Source organism: Manduca sexta, chromosome 12 (assembly GCF_014839805.1).
Source record: "Manduca sexta isolate Smith_Timp_Sample1 chromosome 12, JHU_Msex_v1.0, whole genome shotgun sequence".
Classification (NCBI taxonomy): domain Eukaryota; kingdom Metazoa; phylum Arthropoda; class Insecta; order Lepidoptera; family Sphingidae; genus Manduca; species Manduca sexta.
This window is the reverse complement of record NC_051126.1, coordinates 8,697,504-8,717,368: the sequence shown is the minus strand read 5'-3', so window position 1 is coordinate 8,717,368 and position 19,865 is coordinate 8,697,504. Positions and strand designations below refer to the sequence as shown.

General features: G+C 32.0%; 1 protein-coding gene across 1 annotated transcript; it reads left to right on the top strand.

Annotated features, from left to right (window-relative positions):
• Positions 1-2,641: 2,641 nt before the first annotated feature.
• On the top strand, positions 2,642-18,783 carry LOC115441517 (trehalase). The gene is made up of 2 exons (XM_030166333.2): positions 2,642-2,852; positions 16,638-18,783. The coding sequence occupies exon 2, from the start codon at positions 16,638-16,640 to the stop codon at positions 18,378-18,380; it is 1,743 nt and encodes a 580-aa protein (XP_030022193.2). The 5' UTR covers positions 2,642-2,852; the 3' UTR covers positions 18,381-18,783.
• The last annotated feature ends 1,082 nt before the right edge of the window (positions 18,784-19,865 follow it).

Sequence of the window (19,865 nt, the reverse complement as noted above, 5' to 3'; positions counted from 1 at the left end):
CACACACTTCTGACTATTCTAAAAAATGATGTGTGTATTCTTTGTGAATTTATCGTTCGCTTTAACGGTGAAGGAAAATATCGTGAGGAAACCTGCACATCTGAGAAGTTCTCTGTAGGAATTTCGAAGGTGTGTGTAGTCTACCAATCTGCACTAGGCCAGCGTGGTAGACTAAGGCCTAATCCCTCTCAGTAGTAGAGGAGGCCCGTGCTCAGCAGTGGGCAAGTAGATAATACAGGACTGATATTATTATTATTATTATTTGACCCTTACGTATATCACTATGAAAGCTATCCTTCGATTAGAACGCCCGTAATTGCAAAAAGATGAATTTGCCTTCGTAGACAGAATATCCCCCCTGACTATACATATCTAGCTCAAAGTGCCACCTGGGCTGTTACATTAAAACTAAGAGAATTTTAACATAAACTATAATGTATTGTGAAACCTAATAATGTAGGTACCGGATATTAATAGAGAGGTTGATCTCTATACAAAAACTAGTAACCATACAAAATATTAAGCTACGTTTTCCTTATAGACAGGTTAGGTTAAAGAGAGGGGCTCAATCTTGCAAACAAAGTTACGCAATTGACCGGTTTATATTGCCGGTTAGTCGTATTTCTAAAAATAATGAACATACGCTATTAGCGGCGTTAGTTGTGACATCCCGAATAATAAATATGTGAAAAAGATAATTTATCAGTACTTTCATATTCATATAATAAAGGTAATGGTTGTGTTTTGGTCTGATTGTAATAAAGAAGTTTCCGCCATTTAGACAACTACGAAGATTTAGAAAAGTAACAAAGCTTCAGTAACATGTTTAAATCAAGATGGTTATAGAGATTTGAATACTTCTTTAAAACCAAAATTGCTAAGAATATATAGAATTGGTGGTTTTTCTCTACGCGAACCAATCAGAAATGAAGAGATCCATAGAAGAACGAAAGTCACCGACACGCCCAGCTGATTAGCAAGCTAAAATGGCAGTGGGCAGGGCACATAGTTCGCAGAACTGACGGCAGATGGGACAAAAGAGTTCTCAAGTAGAGGCCACGTAACGGCAAGCGCAACGTTGGACGTTCACCTGAAGATGGACATACGACTTGATAAAGGTCGTGGGAATACGCTGGATGCAGGTCGCTTTCATTAGGTCCGTCTGGAAATATTTAAGGGAGGCCTATATTCAGCAGTGGACTTTATATGGCTGATGACGATGATGATGTAGAGTTGATGTGGATAAGAACTCTAATTAGCCGAAACTTGAGTTTAATTTAAATGTACTACAAGTAATTAAGCTACAATACGTAGTGTTTAATTGCTCGACGTTTTTACTTTTATTCATTAAATGCTTTGAATAAGTAATTAGTTTATAAGAATATAACGATTCAGGTAGGGACATAATATTATGCACATTAAGGCGACGAAGCAGGTAAACAAATTAGAGAACTTAGGTTTTCGTCCCAAAAAATATTAAAATATTAGGTATAATACTTATCTGAAATACTTTATTTCGCCGTTCATACTTATATAAGTGTAAATAACATCTGTATGATGGCTGTACCACTAATAAGTAAATAATAGGTGATAGTGTAAGACCCTCGGAAGGAAATATGCTATTATTTATCCCGGAAAATGTATACCGGGACTTATTCCCGGAAAAAATATTTCTTACGCGGGCAGAGATGCAATTTAATGCACTGCTATATAAAATAGTTGAAATGAGTCGAATCAAATACCTAAGAAATTAATTTTATATACTTATTTCTTCTTATTTTCGTCAAATGCATTTTTTTTTGTTTATTGGCAATTGCGCGGATGAAAGTTTGATCGGTTATTCAAAATAAATTTACGAAAATATGTCATCATCATAGTAAAGGTATATTTCAAGGTTATATTTGGATTATAATAGGTATACATAATAATTAATATACTGATTAATTTAATGATTCCTGAGAGGATTGAGCACCCGTATGGAAATTTAAAATTTATATATTACCTATTTTGTGAGTATACGAATGCGAATGAAGTGCTCTAGACAACGATAAAAAAACATAATTTTTTCTTTGTATTATGTATTGTATAGGTTATACCTTAAGCGGATTTTAAAAAGAGCAACATGAGTTTTTTGGCCGTTTTTCTTTGGTGAGACTTGCTTTCCGAACTAGTGGTAGAGTTAATATTACAAGTTAAAAAAAACTTATTTAATTTCATATCAATAATATAACAATTATCTTAGTAATAAATAAGTACCTACTCTAGTACAATCAAACTAAGTTATGAGGACCAAGTAATTTCATATACTTACTAATGTAGGATGCATTATATATTTACTTCCAAAGAACAAGTAGTACACCTTGACTGTTATACGAAAAATCATATTGTGTTGTAAATGCTAAGTTAAACAATATGTGCATGGTTTTGTTGCACAAGTTTATTCTTATTGTGAATAATAATAGTGCTCTTTCGTTAGCAATTAGCATCTTTTGACTAACTTAAACAAGCGGAAAATTATAATTGTCGTGAGCACAGGTGATAATTCATTTTCCGAAATAACAATGAAAAATAAATTGACAGTGTTTTCAGCGTTTCAGATTTAGAGCTTATCAATGTGTTAGTATATAAGCGGCGCGTACGCGAAGGCTTCACCATTGCCGTTTAGTTATCACGCAGGCGTTGTACATAACGCACGTAGTGTTGTTCCGTACGAACGTTACGATAAATGTTATCGATAGATTATCTGACGTATCTGACATTTCCATAAAGATATCACCGTGCTTTGTTCACGAATATTTAATTTGTGTTATCGAGTTAAATTTTAATTAGTGCAAGTGGTCGCCGTGTTAACGGTAAGTCGGACATGTTTATTAATTAAGTCTATATTTTAGATAGTATTTAGTATTAAATAAATTTGATAAACAGTAATAACTTATTATAAAATTGTATGGTATAATCTATTAATTTTTAAAAACTATTGTGTATGTAGAGTCGATTTTCTGGCTACGCCAAAAATATTTTTTTTACGCCGTAATGTTCCAAAATGAGTATGTTATAGGTAACGTGACTCAAATAAATCATAAGAATTTGATTGTTTAACATTTATTAAACTTGTTATAACTTTCATTTCTTTACTGCGAAATTAAGTAAAAGAAAGGAAAAAGTAGAATGGTAATTGAATATCCTTATATATCTATACTATTATATAAAGCTGTAGAGTTTGTTTGTTTGAACGCGCTAATCTTAGGAACTACAAGTTTGAATTAAATAATCTCTTTAGTGTTGGATGGCCCATTTATCGAGGATAACTATTAACTAAATAACATCATGCTATATCTAATAGGAAGGAAGCATCAAATAAAAATATTGCAAAAACGGGAAAAAATATTCCTATTGAGAGCTACCGTTGTGTGCACTGCGTAAACAGTTAAAGTTAGGCAACAAACATATATGATGGAATTGTTCCTGTTAAAAAGTTCTAAAAAATATATTTTAAAACAAAGTCCCCGCCGCATCTGTCTGAATGCGATAAACTAAAAAACTACTCAACAGATTTCGATGTAATATGGTATGGAGATAGTTTGAGCCCCTGGGAATGACACAGACTACTTCAATTCCCGGAAAATGTAAAATGGGATTTTATCCCGGAAAGAAACTCGCACGCGGGCGAAGCCACGAATTATATACAAAATATATTAATTACAAATTTTAGGACACAAATATAGATAGACAGCGTATTGTATAGAGTCGGTAAAATCATTGACTAAGATTTTATCAGTTATTGTTTTATCTTTTTCTTTAAAGATTGACGCATATTTGAACGCAGTTTCAAAACAAATTTATACCATTAAATATAATGGCATTTTTCACATCTTTTACGTTTATTCGAATACAGCGAATATAATTAGAATTTGTTTAATCAGTTTTGTGGGATACATTTTACTATTTCACGGAGAGAAGAGAACCAAATTATGAAATCGAGCCAATCGTCCAACATGAGTTATCAATTAACTAAGGATGCGCTTCGGATTGTAAACGACCAGGAATTAACACCTACAATTATTAAATTTATAGATGCGCTTCCTTAAAAGAACTGACTAGCTATTCGGAAACAGTGAAGGTGTTTGATCTTTCGGATATCTCTGACTGTGTTATAAAACGCAATATCAAGCTGTCACTTCACTTTATTATTATGGGAGACTACGGTACCTCCCCTGGATTGTGGATAAATATGTCTATAGCAAGGTTTTGCCATTTTAAATGTATTTAAACGAATTACATCAGCTATACAATGCATTAGTAATGTTTTCGATTGATATGATAACTTACACCAGATAGTAAAAATAGAGTGTTTTGATGTGGCGATATCCTCAATATGCATGCTAAAGATAAGCGTTAAAGTTTGCTATAATTTTGTAATGACTAGCATTATTGTTACTTGGAAGCCGTAATAGATGAGATGATCGGGTTTTAAACTTTAGTTTCAGCATTAAAAAATGTATAAACTTATTAGGCTTAACGTCTATACATTGATATTGCAATCGAAATACCACTTACTCACTTGTCAAGTAATTTAAGATCTTATAAAGTGTTCACACACTTGTGAAATTTGTGAAGTGTAAACGCCCACTAAGAACCCATTTTTAACATGACTCATGTTTGTTAGTCTGACAGGGGTAGAATTATACAAAAACAGCGGACTTCTAGGTGAGCGTTTTAGGTCCTCGAACTCTTGAAAATTAAGCGAACCTCGGATCGGGACGGTTATTGGGAGAGGATGAAATATTAGCGATTGGGAAAAAAAAACTATAAGAATTCGTCTCTGTGAGTCTATCGGGCATTGGGCATCGTGAAGTCTAATTATTCTTTTCATTTTGCTATTTTGTGGCAGAACTCAGTGAGTTTTTGTTATACTTCATAAAACAGTTAAAACATCGTGTTTACGTCATTCTTTTTCACACTTTTTACCTCTTTTTATAATAGAGGAAAATATGTTGAGGAAATATAACGATGTATTATGAGCGTATATTCTTTTATTGGTTTGGGAAAGTCCTGCACTGTATGCTGATCATTTCGTAAATGGGAAAATAGGTAGTAATTCCTTTTTTAATATAAGTATACTTCCTCTAAAATCAGAGTTTAGAAATATTATGAAAACACATTTAAAATGAGAAATCTCATGGGTGGAATCATCGTACTTGAAGAAATTAGAAATATATTGAACAAGCGCGGGAGACTTATTATAAAAAAGTCCGCATGTCTTTCGTATGTAATGGCTTTGAGAGATCGAATTTTTATCCCAAACACTTCAGATTAAAATTCTACTAGTAAATTAATGCAAAGATAAAAATTCTTTGCATACATAACTAGTAACAACTGACTTAAACACGAAAACGAAAAAACATCCACACAACTTGGTACTTCAGAATTCGCAATTTTATGTATATGTTTGCCATATTGAGATGATACTTTTAATGCAAATTGGTTCTTTCGATTTGACCTCGATTTAACTTGGATTAAGACCAGTATTGAATATTTTTAGATCTATCATCAGGAAAACAAAGTGGGTACAGCTAAATTAACTGCAGTCTCATCCGTGCATATTGCATAATTAAATTATTTATAATTGGCAAATATCTTGTTTTATCTATAAATAAGTAAAGTATTATTTTTACCCCAAATGAGCCGTTCTCGACCAGTTGATGCTCTTGTATATAGACAAATGTCTATGATTAAAACCTGAAATGATAAAGAACTCTATATATTTACTATCAAGTTTAAAATCTTTTACGATGTGGGCAGTTATTAATTTAACTAAATCCTTTTAGTAGATCGTGTTTTAAATTGTTATTGATATCCAAGTCGTGAATAAAATAGATTAGCATAAAATATATTTTTGTTACGGAAGTGCCTATGTAAATATATCCTATACATGGACGCGACATTATTTTTTTAACTGTTGAAAAGGTATACCCAAATATATATACAATAATATTAACTACTTATTATGACTTTTTTTATACAACTTCAGGTTATTGAAATGGCATGTTGTGTTGGTCAATATGATTATGCTAATGTTAGTAACAGCTTCCTTACTAGCAAATTCATGTGTCGTTCAAACCCGGCTGCTAAATAACTGTGTCACGATGGTCAAAGGTTATTGTAGTTCGTAGATTTCCTCTTCAATAGTAACAAAGCACATAAAATCTAAATCCTTCCTACACCTCTACAGTTCACATAAATCGATTCCGTTTAACGCGGAGGGTTTTTCATTGTTCTCTAATTAACATAATAAATATCTAAATGTACTATTTTAGACACTTTTATTTGTATGAGGATTTCAAATTTTCTTATAGTTTCTGAAATTTCATGGTATTATTGTGCGTTAGTGTACATAATTTGTTACTGTACTCGACTCAGCAAACAGTTCCGGAAGTTTCCTTACCTCCAGCTAACCAATTACAAAATGGAAAAAACCTTTGAACAGTTCGTGATTGTCAAACTTTTAGACTGATGTTAATTATATCAAACGAATTGAAACAAGACACATGCAAATACATACACAAAACAAGTTTATTGACATCAATTACTTACGTTACGTAAAGACGAACAATTTCTTATGTATCGCGGAAAACTGGTTGGATGTTAATTAAAGTCAGTCTAGAATATTTATTCTTAGGGAAGATGGTTATGATAAATAAGAAATCAATAATTTTCCATTATAGGTTTTTCTAATTCATACACGGCGATAAAGTCAGTTTTGTTTTAGAAAAATATTTATAATTGCTTTTTGTTGACTTTTCCCACTGAGTACTGTAATTATGTCAACAAAACTTCAGATATAAATTGATACATTTTAGAAATTGGTCATGAATTGTATTAATGCTAAAGGTTATTTATATATCGAACTATATAGTGTATATCCTTTTCTTAACTAAGAACCTATCAAATAGCAAAAATTTAAACTAGCCTCAAAGTCGCAACTGCGTTACTCTGCGGTTATATTTTTTTTATGTTCAAATAAAGTATATATCATTAACGTAACTAATAGTGGAATAAAAATAATGATTTGTTATATAGTTAATTGTCTATGAAATAAGTGGTAACCTCAAATAGTCGCCATTCTACACCACAAAGTTTTTTTGTAATTAATTTTAAAGTCAGACATCCGGTTCAACCAGCTTCGCGAATGAGTTCACAAAAAATATGTTTTTTTTTTTTAAATTATAAGTAAGTCTTACCTATGTTTATGTCTTTATTTAAAATCAAACTGTCAAGATAATAAGAATAAGTATAAGTTATAAGTTCGTATCTATAAGTTTGAAATGTTTCAATACTAAGTACTTTCCGTACATGTGTGTAAAAATATTTGATTAAAATCTTAAAAAAAAACTCTTTTTCTATACACAAATGTTATTACGAAGCATTAAATAAAAAATTGCAAATTAATAATTTTATCTATCGAAGATTATTGTAATGACTCTAGGGCTCTAGGACTCTGACGCGTTAGGATCGTTTCAACATCATTTATTAGTATTATTATAAATGTGTAATATATATGAGTGATAGTTTAAAGTTTTTTAAGCTTAAATGTGCGCCTTCGTATTGAGAGACTCAATTAGTAGATATGAGTATTTTAATCTTCGTTATATTTCAACACGGAGGAAAATTTGACTTGAAAATTATGTTTGCAGGAAAACTGTGCTTAATACACGCACACAGAAGGACGTGTATGTTACTTACAAAAGGATTGGAACCTTTAATGAATCGAATTTCAATTAATATCATGATAAGTATTTTTTTTTCAAGTCAATACAATTTCAACAATCTTTGCTATTAACTGGTTTTCTTATTCAATATCAGCCCGGAATCTGTGCCAGACGATAGGCTTGCTTCCGTCACATCATGGGACGGAATACACATGGCGACATATTGGTGCACTAACTGCGCCTTTGCCTACACCTTAGAGAAAAAAAGGAGTCAGTGTGCCTACGCAATTAACAAAGTGTATTATAATATAATATTGGAGCTATAGAAAATAATTTTCCTATAATCCGTTATAAAAGTCGTATCTATAGGTAGAATATTAAAAAATTCACAGCTTAGCTATGTCGTTAGTAGAAAAACGAACAGCAACTCTAAAGCGTATTATGCAAACTATAATTCCTTAATACTTAATTATAAAGACATGACGAGAACGTTGTCACATATACATCCGGAAAATGCTTTATTTCCGATTGACAATACATATTGTTTTCTTACGTTCTGTACAAACAAGTTATAAATCTGCGATATCAACATCAATTATAATTGCGTTTTGCAATGCCGTCGAATTTTTTAGGCGAAGTATTTATTATTTACTTTTATATACGTCTTTTGAACAATGATATTTTAAGTAGGTAATTTGATAATGAAGGCGAATTTCCGCAAAAATGTTTATACACATTTTATTTCTTAATTTCACGAGGGTATCTTCATAATTATTTCCTTTTAGTATATTAATGACTTTCTTTTTAAATTATAAACATTAACCAAGAAACGTTTTTTTTTTAAATGGAAACTAAAAGGATAAAATAACTACGTACTAGATTTAGATCGCGGCTTTGGACGCGTGGATTTCGGTTTGTGACAAATATAGAAAAATGGATCCCACGTTCTACCTTTCTGTTCCAGCTTTTTTCGCTGGTAGCAACATTAAAATCAGTTAAGTGGTTTAGTCGTAAATGGTTATAGACAGCCGAGAGTTACTTTCTCTATACAAGTATTATTACTCAAGAATAAAAATAATCATGCGGATTAAAAATCGTAACATCGTAGCGTATTTACTAATAAATATATCGCATAATCCGATCTCTTGACAATGTTTATCTTGCATGCAATGATAAAAGAGATAAAGATAATCTTGAAATATAGTGAAATGAATATAATAAATTCAAACATTTTACCAAAAACTTTGTTTCAGTAAAACATTTACTAAACAATAATATAAACAATTTGTAACAATAAATTGAAATACATACATCAAGTTACCGTTACATTTTGTATCAATTAAACGGAATTGCTAAAAGTGAGTTAAATTAAAAATTATTTAAAAAAGGAATATAGAAAATATCTGTAACAACTGACTTTTGGATGCTTAATGTTAATTAATATTAAAAAAAAATGACATACGCCACTTTGTAGTACAAGATACTATGCATATGTGCTATGTAACATTTAATCGGCCTATTATAGGTAAATTAAATGTGTAAATTGTATAAAATAAATTAATTAATATAAGGGTCCGGTCGGGTCGAATCCTTAAGAGAATTTATTAATTTACGCAAGATGTTTTATCTTATTACCTCCATGTATTACGAGTAGGCGTTGTTTAATATAGATGCTGTGCATGTAGCGTGGACTAGTGGAATCAACATTTATAGAACTTGAAACGGTGGAAATCATTTTGGTGAAATGCCAAAATATACTTAATAATTAACCATTTATAGTTCCGCTCGTCTAGCTTCGATAAGATAATGGGTATTCCGTGCTTCTACACCTCATTGTCTTCAACTTTATTCTTTTTGTACATCGTTACAATATTGTTGTTTATATGTCTTTGAGATATGAAACATGTTATCTATTTCGTGATACGTGTTAGAAATACTCTGCACAATATAAAACCCTGTGAAATTCTAGTTATGTCAAAAGCAGGATTGGCTTGTCACAATAAAGAATATTTCGTAAATTTAGAATATTTTTTTATATTTGACAATGTATAGGTATATATATTTATAAACTGTTTAAATTTGCCAAAGAGAGGGCTACTTATTTAATAAAGTTGTTAGTGTTTAAGTGATCTATTGATATATCTAAATCCTGGCGATTAATACCTACGTATCTACGTGAATTTCTTTAAACACTTTTAATATTTCCTCTGCTGGACGCCTCAGCAGAATTGATTTCACCTTCATTAAAAATGATCAGCATTTAGACAAAAATTAAAGTGCCGCCACTGTTTACACGTTTTGAAGGTAATTTCCACTGTTATCAACTTTATCTAAATTATGTACTCACTGACTGGTTCATTGTAAAAATAGTCAATGTTTTTTTCCAGAAACCGAACGTATCATACTAATTTTAAAAAATTGCCGATAATTGATACAGGTTTCACCTGGAAGCAATTTAGTGTTTTCTTCTACGGATTCTATAAGATAATTTAAACAAATGCAGTAAGGTTATTTATGCTTATGTTTACACAGTTAAAAAGAATTCTAAATAAAAGATAACTAAAACAATAACGTACCAGCACATATTAACTTAAAGCTAGAATATATTATATTATGTAGTGAATTCATAAATTATGCCTAATGCTTACAAAAGCCAACGAAAATTTGTAACGAATCAATGCAATTCAATAAGCAAAACTAATATAGCGAAGCAGTAACTACATATCCTAATATATCTTTTGTTTTGTGTGTCTTATTACCATAACAATATAAGTTTTATTTTGGAAGAGCAGACAAGTAATTTTTAATTAATTATCTTTAACCTTGCAGCTTCATTACAAATTTTGTGAATTGTTTAAGTTATACTGATGCATTTTGTTGCCGTGGCACAAGCCATGGCAATTAAATCGATACATATAATAAAGTCATAATATAGAATACGAATATGAACTTATATAACACATACAGTGAGTTTTGTAACATAAGGCAAGTCAATAATTATGATGTTGGGTATAATCTGCGTCAGTACAATTATGAACTCATCAGCTATAATTTGAGGAAAAAATCGTCGAAAGAATTTATTACATCTACATGATACATAATTTAGTTTATTTATGAACACCAAAGTTATGCTGAATATTCCAATCTTCTTGAATCACATAACAAATTAATTCATAATATAGGGACGTATGTTGTACAAAATTTACCCGCACTGGTAAAATTAAACAATTCTGACCACAAAATAAATAATCAAAGTTCAGTTACTTGATAGTATTTTACGTTAAGTCCTCAGCAATGTTCGTGCCTCACGATTTTCGCGAAAAAGTCAAGCCGTACTTTTTGACCAAAATGTAGAGTTAGGGCCCGATAATTCATTTATCTCGCGATGAAAGAAGCACTTGTAGATTGACTTGGGACCACCCCCGTTAGTGCATCGTCATATATTTTGCAACTTTACATCTAGAAATGAATAAATTAAAACATCATTTCTAAAATTGGGGATTACTAAGGTATTATTAATAAAGGAATTTGGCTCAAATGCAGGCAACGATCAACCCTGTGCTATAGCGAGCCACTCGCTAACAATTCGCCACCAAAAAATGTGTAGTCCAAGATAGAATTTGTTGCTTTTATTTTTGTTTACATTTGTATTAGTTTTGACAGGTGACGTCACGAAAATAACCATACGCCTTCTTGTCACATAATGTTACGCTTAGCTGATTCCTCTCTTTACGTGTAACGTATTAATGGATGACTTCTTATAATTAAATTAAGTATGTAATAAGTAGTCAACGTAATCTCTACTTATGAAGACGCATTTAAGACAAGGGTATAGTTTTTCTGGTAGAGATTTAATACTAAAACCGGTTTACATGTTTTTAATTGCATTTAAGGTTAAATCAAAAACGGTTTTGGTTATGTCTTGGGCTGCGTATCCTCGCTTCTCCTATCTATATCCTGGGGATGATATATTATTAGAAATAGGAAAATTACTCGTCATCGTTTAATGCTAAGTAGCTATTTTAAATAAGTCAAGATGTGTAAGTGTTGAAGACAGATTTTGTATCTTCTTACATCGTGTTCAGACACTTTAAATATATTGAATACGTCGTTAAGCATAGCACATTAGGTTGTTAGAGGCTATTGTCTACGTTGATAGGTGTTGTTGGACGTCATATTATGTAGTCATTTGCTATCATTTTGTTCTAGTAGGTTAATATCCGCGGTTTCTTATATGTAGAGAAACCATAAGAAATTATAAATATAAAAGAATTGGTAAATCATCATGTAAAATCATCATAAATATAAAAGAATTGGTACTGGTCTCCAGTATGCGTTGGTCCATTCGTCACCCTTCGCTAATGCTTAATATCCAATTCGTCTGAATGGTGAACCCAGTGCACTCAATGCTTTGCTATTTAATATTTTGGGTGGTGTTAGTTATTGGCCGTCTTGCTACTTACCATCAAGGGACTGCACTTGTCTTATACTTAAGTTGTATAAAAATTTATATGTACAAAAATTCATATTATCAATACAATCGTTTCATTATTAAAATAAAAATAATAATTCTAAAAGGATGTTAAAGCCCGCATCGTCCTATCAGCTCGAAGGTCTCTTTGGTAGATTCCGATTCCTCCGTTCACATGACCTTTGTTTTCAACACGATTGTATCTTCACTGATAAACAGGGGTGCTCCTATTTGTTATTAAATATTTTAAACGAAACTATAGTTGGGATATAATAATTATGTTGTTAAAAAAACAAAATGTGAAGCCATACATATTATAAAACAAAGTCCCCCTGCTGCGTCTGTTTGTCTGAATGCGACAAATTTAAAAAGTAGCGAACGAATTCTTATACGCTCCCAATAGACGGAGTAGTTCAAGAGGAAGGTTTAAATGTTATTCATTCATGTTTTGTACCTCAGAAAAAAATGTAGGGATATATTATCTGGTACTTGCGGGAAGCCGGGCCGGTTCGCTAGTATACATATAATCTGTGACTGAACATCTTAAAAAAATATACCCATTACTGTGCCGGATAAGGTACCCCTTTAAAAAAATAGGCTTATTTTATACTTAAGGTCAGGGGGCCCTATTCCGTGTCCGGGGCAATCATTTTGCCATTACGGGTGTTCGAAGGATAGTTTTGATAGTCGTATAGATGAAGCGCCGAAAAATCTACTATTCACCTAAACCACCTATGAAAGCTATATTCCGATAAGAACGCCCGTAATTGCAAAAATAAATTTCCCCTGTACACGGATAAGGCCCCCATGATTTTAATACTGCATAGATTTATCTATAATACTGAGACCTTAGCCTTCAATACCAACAATGTTAGATTCACAAGATAACAATAATTTAAAACGTCCTATTATAATTCACTAATACAGGACTCGGCAATGCTTACACATCGACCTAAATAAGTAATAATATTTGAGAGGAACTTTAGCAGTAGAGAGTCATCTCTACACACACGTAGGTATATGACGTTTTGTCGCTAACTTACCGATTTTCTTTCTATAGCTTAATGAGTGTTATTTACTGCAGGTATTGTAGTACATTCGTTTTGCAAATGAATAATAACGCTGCGTCAATCACGTTCGCTATTGAGACGTTAGCACGGAACGAGTCGTCACGGCCTGTATTGGACGGGATTCATTGATAAAAAGCAAGGGCGAGGCTACTCGTGAGTCGTGACATGCCTGTGTACAAAAAAATTATCGATAACGAAAAAAAATTGTTTTTCCTTGCGTCCCTTATATAGCACATAAGGCGGAGCGTATTTCCTTCTTATCTTCGCAATGGAGTATTTTTTTTCAATTTCAGTAAAGTTTCACCCATATATATAATATCTTATGTTTTTTGTTACATGCATAAAAAAGTGCATGCTCACTTCATATTGGAATGTTATAACGACTGGACATCAAAAGGACGTAACAATCAAACTTATTTACTCAAATATAATATGTAGAAACTTAATTAGTACTCTGAAGCCCAGATTGTTTAGATTAATTCTACATTTGCAAGCAGAAGTAACGAATTGACACGTGACACGAAGCGTGATCTAATGAGAGTTCACTTTCGTTTACATTAACACACGCATCACGCATGACGAGCATTTGAAAAGGTAAACCGGCCGAACGAGTTCTATTCGCCCTGATTTTAGTTAATTAATCTTATATAATTTTGGAACCTACATATTTCATTATACAAACTCAATTTTACACGAGTAAATAGAATATTAGGTAGGTATCAGTTAAACATATATATACCAAAAGAATATTATCTAAAACGAGGATAGGGAATTATTACTTTTATTCTTAAACCCTACTTACATAAAATTCCATGCTGTTACTTTTTTAAATAATAACTCAAAGAATATATATCTCAGGGAAGATCAGATTAATATTTCCGCGTGGGTATCCAAACATACCACAGATGAAAAGAATGTAGTCACAGGTAATGATTCTAGGCGAAGTCAATGCTTCTTCGTTTTTAATAAAACCGTGGGAAAATGGTGTTTAGTATATCTGTGTTCTTTCTTAATTGAATTTGAATAACTGGTAACTACTATGAAATAATAATAAAATGAAAAAATAACAAAGAAAATGAATGAAATTGTTTAATAAAGTATCTGTTTTTGTTTTAATTTACTATTCAAAGTTGATCTGCAATATCAGTTCTTTAGTACAAGCCGAGAAGCCCGGAAACTTATTTCTTCTGAAGAACGAAATAATCATCACAATACTCATAATTCGGAAGATAGCTTCATAGCAATATGCTTGAGACAAAGATGGTGAATAGTTCGCTAATATAATATTATCAATATAATCACGGTTGCATTCTCACGGTAAAATGCGTGACGGGAAATATTGATTTGTTTGTAATAGGTTTTGAACATTATAAACTTTAGTGTAATGCTTGATTATTTCAAGCATTATACTAAATTTTGAACTATTTTGACTCATTAAGCCACCAATGATGCTATATATATTATGTTACAAATCACACATAATTCTATAAAGATTTTATGTATCAAATTGCAGTCCTTATATTTTTACATAGTAGCTGGAAAACAAATAAAAATAACATACAAAAACTAATCGTTATAGTGGTATGTGTATAAATTGATTTCTTAATAATGTATTTTCCTTGAAACCATCTAAATGGCGCTTATTAATGTTTAATTAATTGGCAAACAACACGAATCCATACCACAGGTTTAGGCAAACAGGTCAAGGTACAATAATAAAATAAATAAAACCATCACACAGCCCAAAGCCAATAATATCAAACCCCTGTTGCTAAACGTTGATTCATGGTCAAACGTTTATTTGCATATCGATTGGCTGTCCGGTAAAATACTAAGGCGTGATTTGCAAAAAACAACGAATTTCATTGATTCTAATACAAGGTCTTGTCAATTAATGCAACAAAAAACGTTCGATCGCGAAATGCTGTTTCGTTAATAGGAAAAATGACTCGACCTGACTGGGTAAAAAAAACATAATTATACATAGAGTTCTACATTATTACATTTTGTTACAACATTACACTATACGTTTTTTTTGTCCTGTGTTTTATTTTAAGTTATTACTACTCAGGAATGAGTTATAAGAATCGCTGTATAGTGTAGTGTATATGTATGCATGTGTGGTCGGCAGAGGGTAAGATACTAGTTAAGAGTTATGAAAATCTAAAATATGTGGATAGTTCTGCTCTCTGAACTGTTAAATGATCATTGCATGTCAAAAGGAAGGTATTTATTAAATAAACATGAAGATACATTATCATGACAATACCAACTTTATTGTGCTAAGTAGGGCTTATCAGAAACAATTATTAATTAATACTTAACTGGAAGAGACCCATTGTTTTAATGTTGTTTGATTTACGTAAAGACGAATTTAAGTTGTAATTCTGATTATATTTTAAAGATATTTGCGAATTATTTTTGCGTTTAGTAATATCAACATGATATTACATTGAAAGCTAAATGACTTTCGCGCTGTGTCAGTCCACCGGTTACTGCTCGCTAAATGCATGTAATTGCGATATTACCCACAAATACAAGTTTAGAGTTCTTTAGGCGAATGCTTTTATATCGCCACAAACTAGTCACATTTGGCTAGGTATTTCCTTCGCATAAATAAAAAGGAAAATAACTGAGATGTTGTAATGAATACTTCTTTACCTACCTCTATTTCTAGCTACGGCAAAGTGATTTTAAAATTCACTAGCTCTTCGCGGCTACGCCCGCGTGAAAATTTTCCGGAATAAAAGTTCCGCTATATATTTTTCCGGGGTATAGAGTAGCCTATATCCTTTCCAGAGTCTCAAACTATCTCCAGAACAAATTTATTTGAAATCCGTTGGGTAGTTTTTGAGTTAATCGCGATCAGACAGGCAGACTGAGGCTATGAGAGACTTTATTTTATAATATGTTTATTAGAACTTTTTAAGACGAATAATTCCGTGATAAATTATTGTGGCGTTTACGTAGAGCTCGCAAGGGAAGCTCTCAAAACGAGCATATTTTCATATTCATATTGTCAATTCGAATAAGTAGTTCTGAGTTTAGCGCGTTCAAACAAACAAACGAGCTCTTCCGCTTTTAATATATTAGTATAGATTGGAGTTTAGAGTTCAGTTAAAAACGTTACAATTTGCGTTTATATTTGTTGACTATTTTTTTCCCGCTAGAAAGGATGCGCTTTATTATAATAAATTATTATAATTTATACCAAAATTGTACCACATCGTTATTACCTTTTTCATTTCAAAATGATTAAAATTGGAAAATTTCTACAGCTTATTTTATTAAAAGACGTACGCTGAGCAAAATACTTTTTTAAACGTTTACTTGTAATAGTAAAAAATATTATATGTTGTTGTAAAAGTGTTTTTTTTTTTGTTTCAGATGAGATTATTAATATTGGTGGTGGCGATCACCGCCGTAGTTGCCGACGATCTACCGCCGAGTTGCAGCAAACCTGTCTACTGTAATAGCGAACTATTGCATCATGTTCAAATGGCTAGATTATACGACGACTCGAAGACATTCGTTGATCTACAAATGCGTCAAAACGAGAACATCACGCTTGCAGCTTTCCAAGAGTTGCTGAATCGAACGAATAATAATCCTTCAAGGGACCAGATCCGACAATTTGTAAATGAATACTTTGACGAAACCAGCGAACTTGAAAACTGGACACCGCCAGATATTACTGAAAATCCTAAATTTCTGACTAAAGTGCGCGATGAAAAGCTTCGACAATTTGGCAAAGACATAGTAGGTATTTGGCCTACTTTAGCAAGAAAAGTAAGGTCTATAGTTTTGGAAAAACCCGATCAGTTTAGTTTTGTGCCGGTAACTCATGGATTTATCATTCCTGGCGGCCGATTTCGGGAGATCTATTACTGGGATACTTACTGGATCGTTGAGGGTTTACTAATAAGCGACATGAAAGAAACAGCTCGCGGTATGATTGAAAATTTGATTGAATTGTTGCGGAAAATTGGACATATACCTAATGGAAGCAGATGGTATTATCAGGAGCGCAGTCAACCCCCTCTTCTATCCGCAATGATGGCATTGTATTTTAAATACACAAAAGACATTCAGTTCTTAAGAGATAACATACAATATTTGGAAAAAGAAATGAATTATTGGTTGGACACGCATATAATCTCAATTTCTAAAGATGGTGAGACTTTTACTTTGCTAAGATATTACTCGCCGAGCGCAGGACCTCGTCCTGAATCTTATCGCGAAGATTATGAAAATGCTCACACACTAGATAGCAACAACACTAACCATAATGAATTTTATGCTGATATTAAGAGTGCCGCTGAGAGTGGATGGGATTTTTCAACTCGTTGGTTCCTTACACCTGAGGGCGACAATAAAGGTAATTTGTCGCAAATTAGTACAAGAAATATCATTCCGGTTGATTTAAACGCTATTTTTGCTAATGCTGTACAGAACACTGCAAATTTCTTGGGTATCTTAAAGAAGCCGCGTCGGGCTGCACATTGGGCAAGTATTGCTCGGCAGTGGAGAAGTAATATTGAAAAAGTGCTATGGAATGATGAAGATGGAATTTGGTACGATTACGATATAGTCAATGGCAAGCATAGGCAATATTTTTACCCCAGCAACGTCGCTCCTTTTTGGATGAAGGCAGTTGATCGTGAACTAAGTAAAAAACATGCACCACGAGTAATTGATTATTTACAAGAGTCTAAAGGTCTTAGTTTCCCTGGTGGAGTTCCTTCTTCGCTAGTTCGCAGTGGAGAACAATGGGATTTCCCTAATGTTTGGCCGCCAGCAGTTGGCATCGTTATCGGAGCTCTGGAAGGTATGGGTACCATAGAAGGCAATAGATTAGCTAAAGAAGTTTGTCAAGTATGGGTCTGGGCAACACACAAGGGATTCTCTAAGAATAAACAGATGTTTGAAAAGTATGACGCAGAGGTCCCTGGTCGGTTTGGTGGTGGGGGTGAATATGTTGTTCAGGAAGGATTTGGGTGGGCAAACGGTCTTGTACTAGAGTGTCTTGCTAAATACGGTCCCGCGTTGAAGTCTTATGACGAGTTGGAGAATAATTCAAGTTCAGAGGCATCATCTGATTCAGATATGGAAAACACGTCAGTCGAATAATATTTATGAATAAAATAATTATTTCCTATTACTATGATAGTTACTTTTATCACAATAAGTAATTTAAAGTTACCAGAAAGGTATTTATAGTGTTAAGTAGGCAGGTATTTATATTTAGTTAATACAGTAAAAGATAGCGTATTTCGCACGCACACATACCTACATAATAAAATATTATTTATAACTCGTTGGTTGTGAACAAAGATTACTTATATACATAGTTTTCATAATTATGTAGTGCCATAAAAGTTACAAATATTTCTTATGTAAGATAATAAATATCTAGCCCAAAGTAATTAAAATAGCAAATAAAGTGAGAAACTTAATTTTTTAAACGACTATGGCTGTGTTATATCAAGCCTAACAACGAGTTTTAAGGGTAAAATTGTTTTTATTAATGGTATTTACTAACCAACATTAGCTTCTTGTTTCCTTATTCATTTAATTATTTTAATATACCAACCAAGGATTCGTGTTTTGTCTGCATTTCAAACCAGATTGTACCTAAATATAGGTTCTTACTCTGATTTTGTCATTTTTAGGTTATATAAATATTCAAATGTATACGTATTTACTTTCCACATAATTTACAAACAAAATTTTCAACCTGTGCTTCTTATTATGATTTAATCATTTATTTAAGTTTACTAGTGTTGCTAATAGGAAATAGTCATATTAAAATAATTTATGAGATATGTATTTACAAAATTGTATGCTTTGTGTTTGTAAATTATATTTTTAATTTGTAGACAGCATGTGCTAATCGTTGGGTACCTCGATGAAAGCAGCTAAATTATAAATGTATGCATTTCCCTATATAAGTTCAATAATTTATTAACTAAGCGGGTACGCGCATGGTTAAGTACTCAAAATGTAATGAATAAAACTGCATCAATTTATTTAATAAATTGTTTAATAAATAACTACAAGTGATTTCCAATATGCTGTTGCCCTATAAATTATTGCTGAAAGTAAGAAGTAAAGAGAATATATTAGATATTAATTTATCTATGTAATCACAATAAGATAAATGTTACTACTTACTCTATGCTTTTTATAGTAATACAATTTAGATTACATAATATATTTGTTTCGTGTAGATGGTGTGTCTTTTAAAAAGTACTTATATGTAAAAGATTGTTGAATGCTAAAAAATATTTTATATATTATGTAAGTAAGTAAAAAGCAATTGTTGTTTTAAAACTTAAATTAATAAAAAAAGATTTAATCAAAGACATGTGTTTTTTTACCTTTTCCAATACGTAATTTTTACTAGTAAGTAAATACTCATGTTTATTTTTCTTGTATCCATGTCTTTTTGTTATAAACACAAAATTAACAATACCTATTAATAACTAAGTCGCTGGAAATAGGCCGCTTCCCAAAAAAAAACGCTCTGGAAACCTTTGGAAGATGTCAAGGTTCACCAGTGGACATCGTGTGGGTGATGTTGATTTTTTATGTTAATAAAAACTTAAATGAACC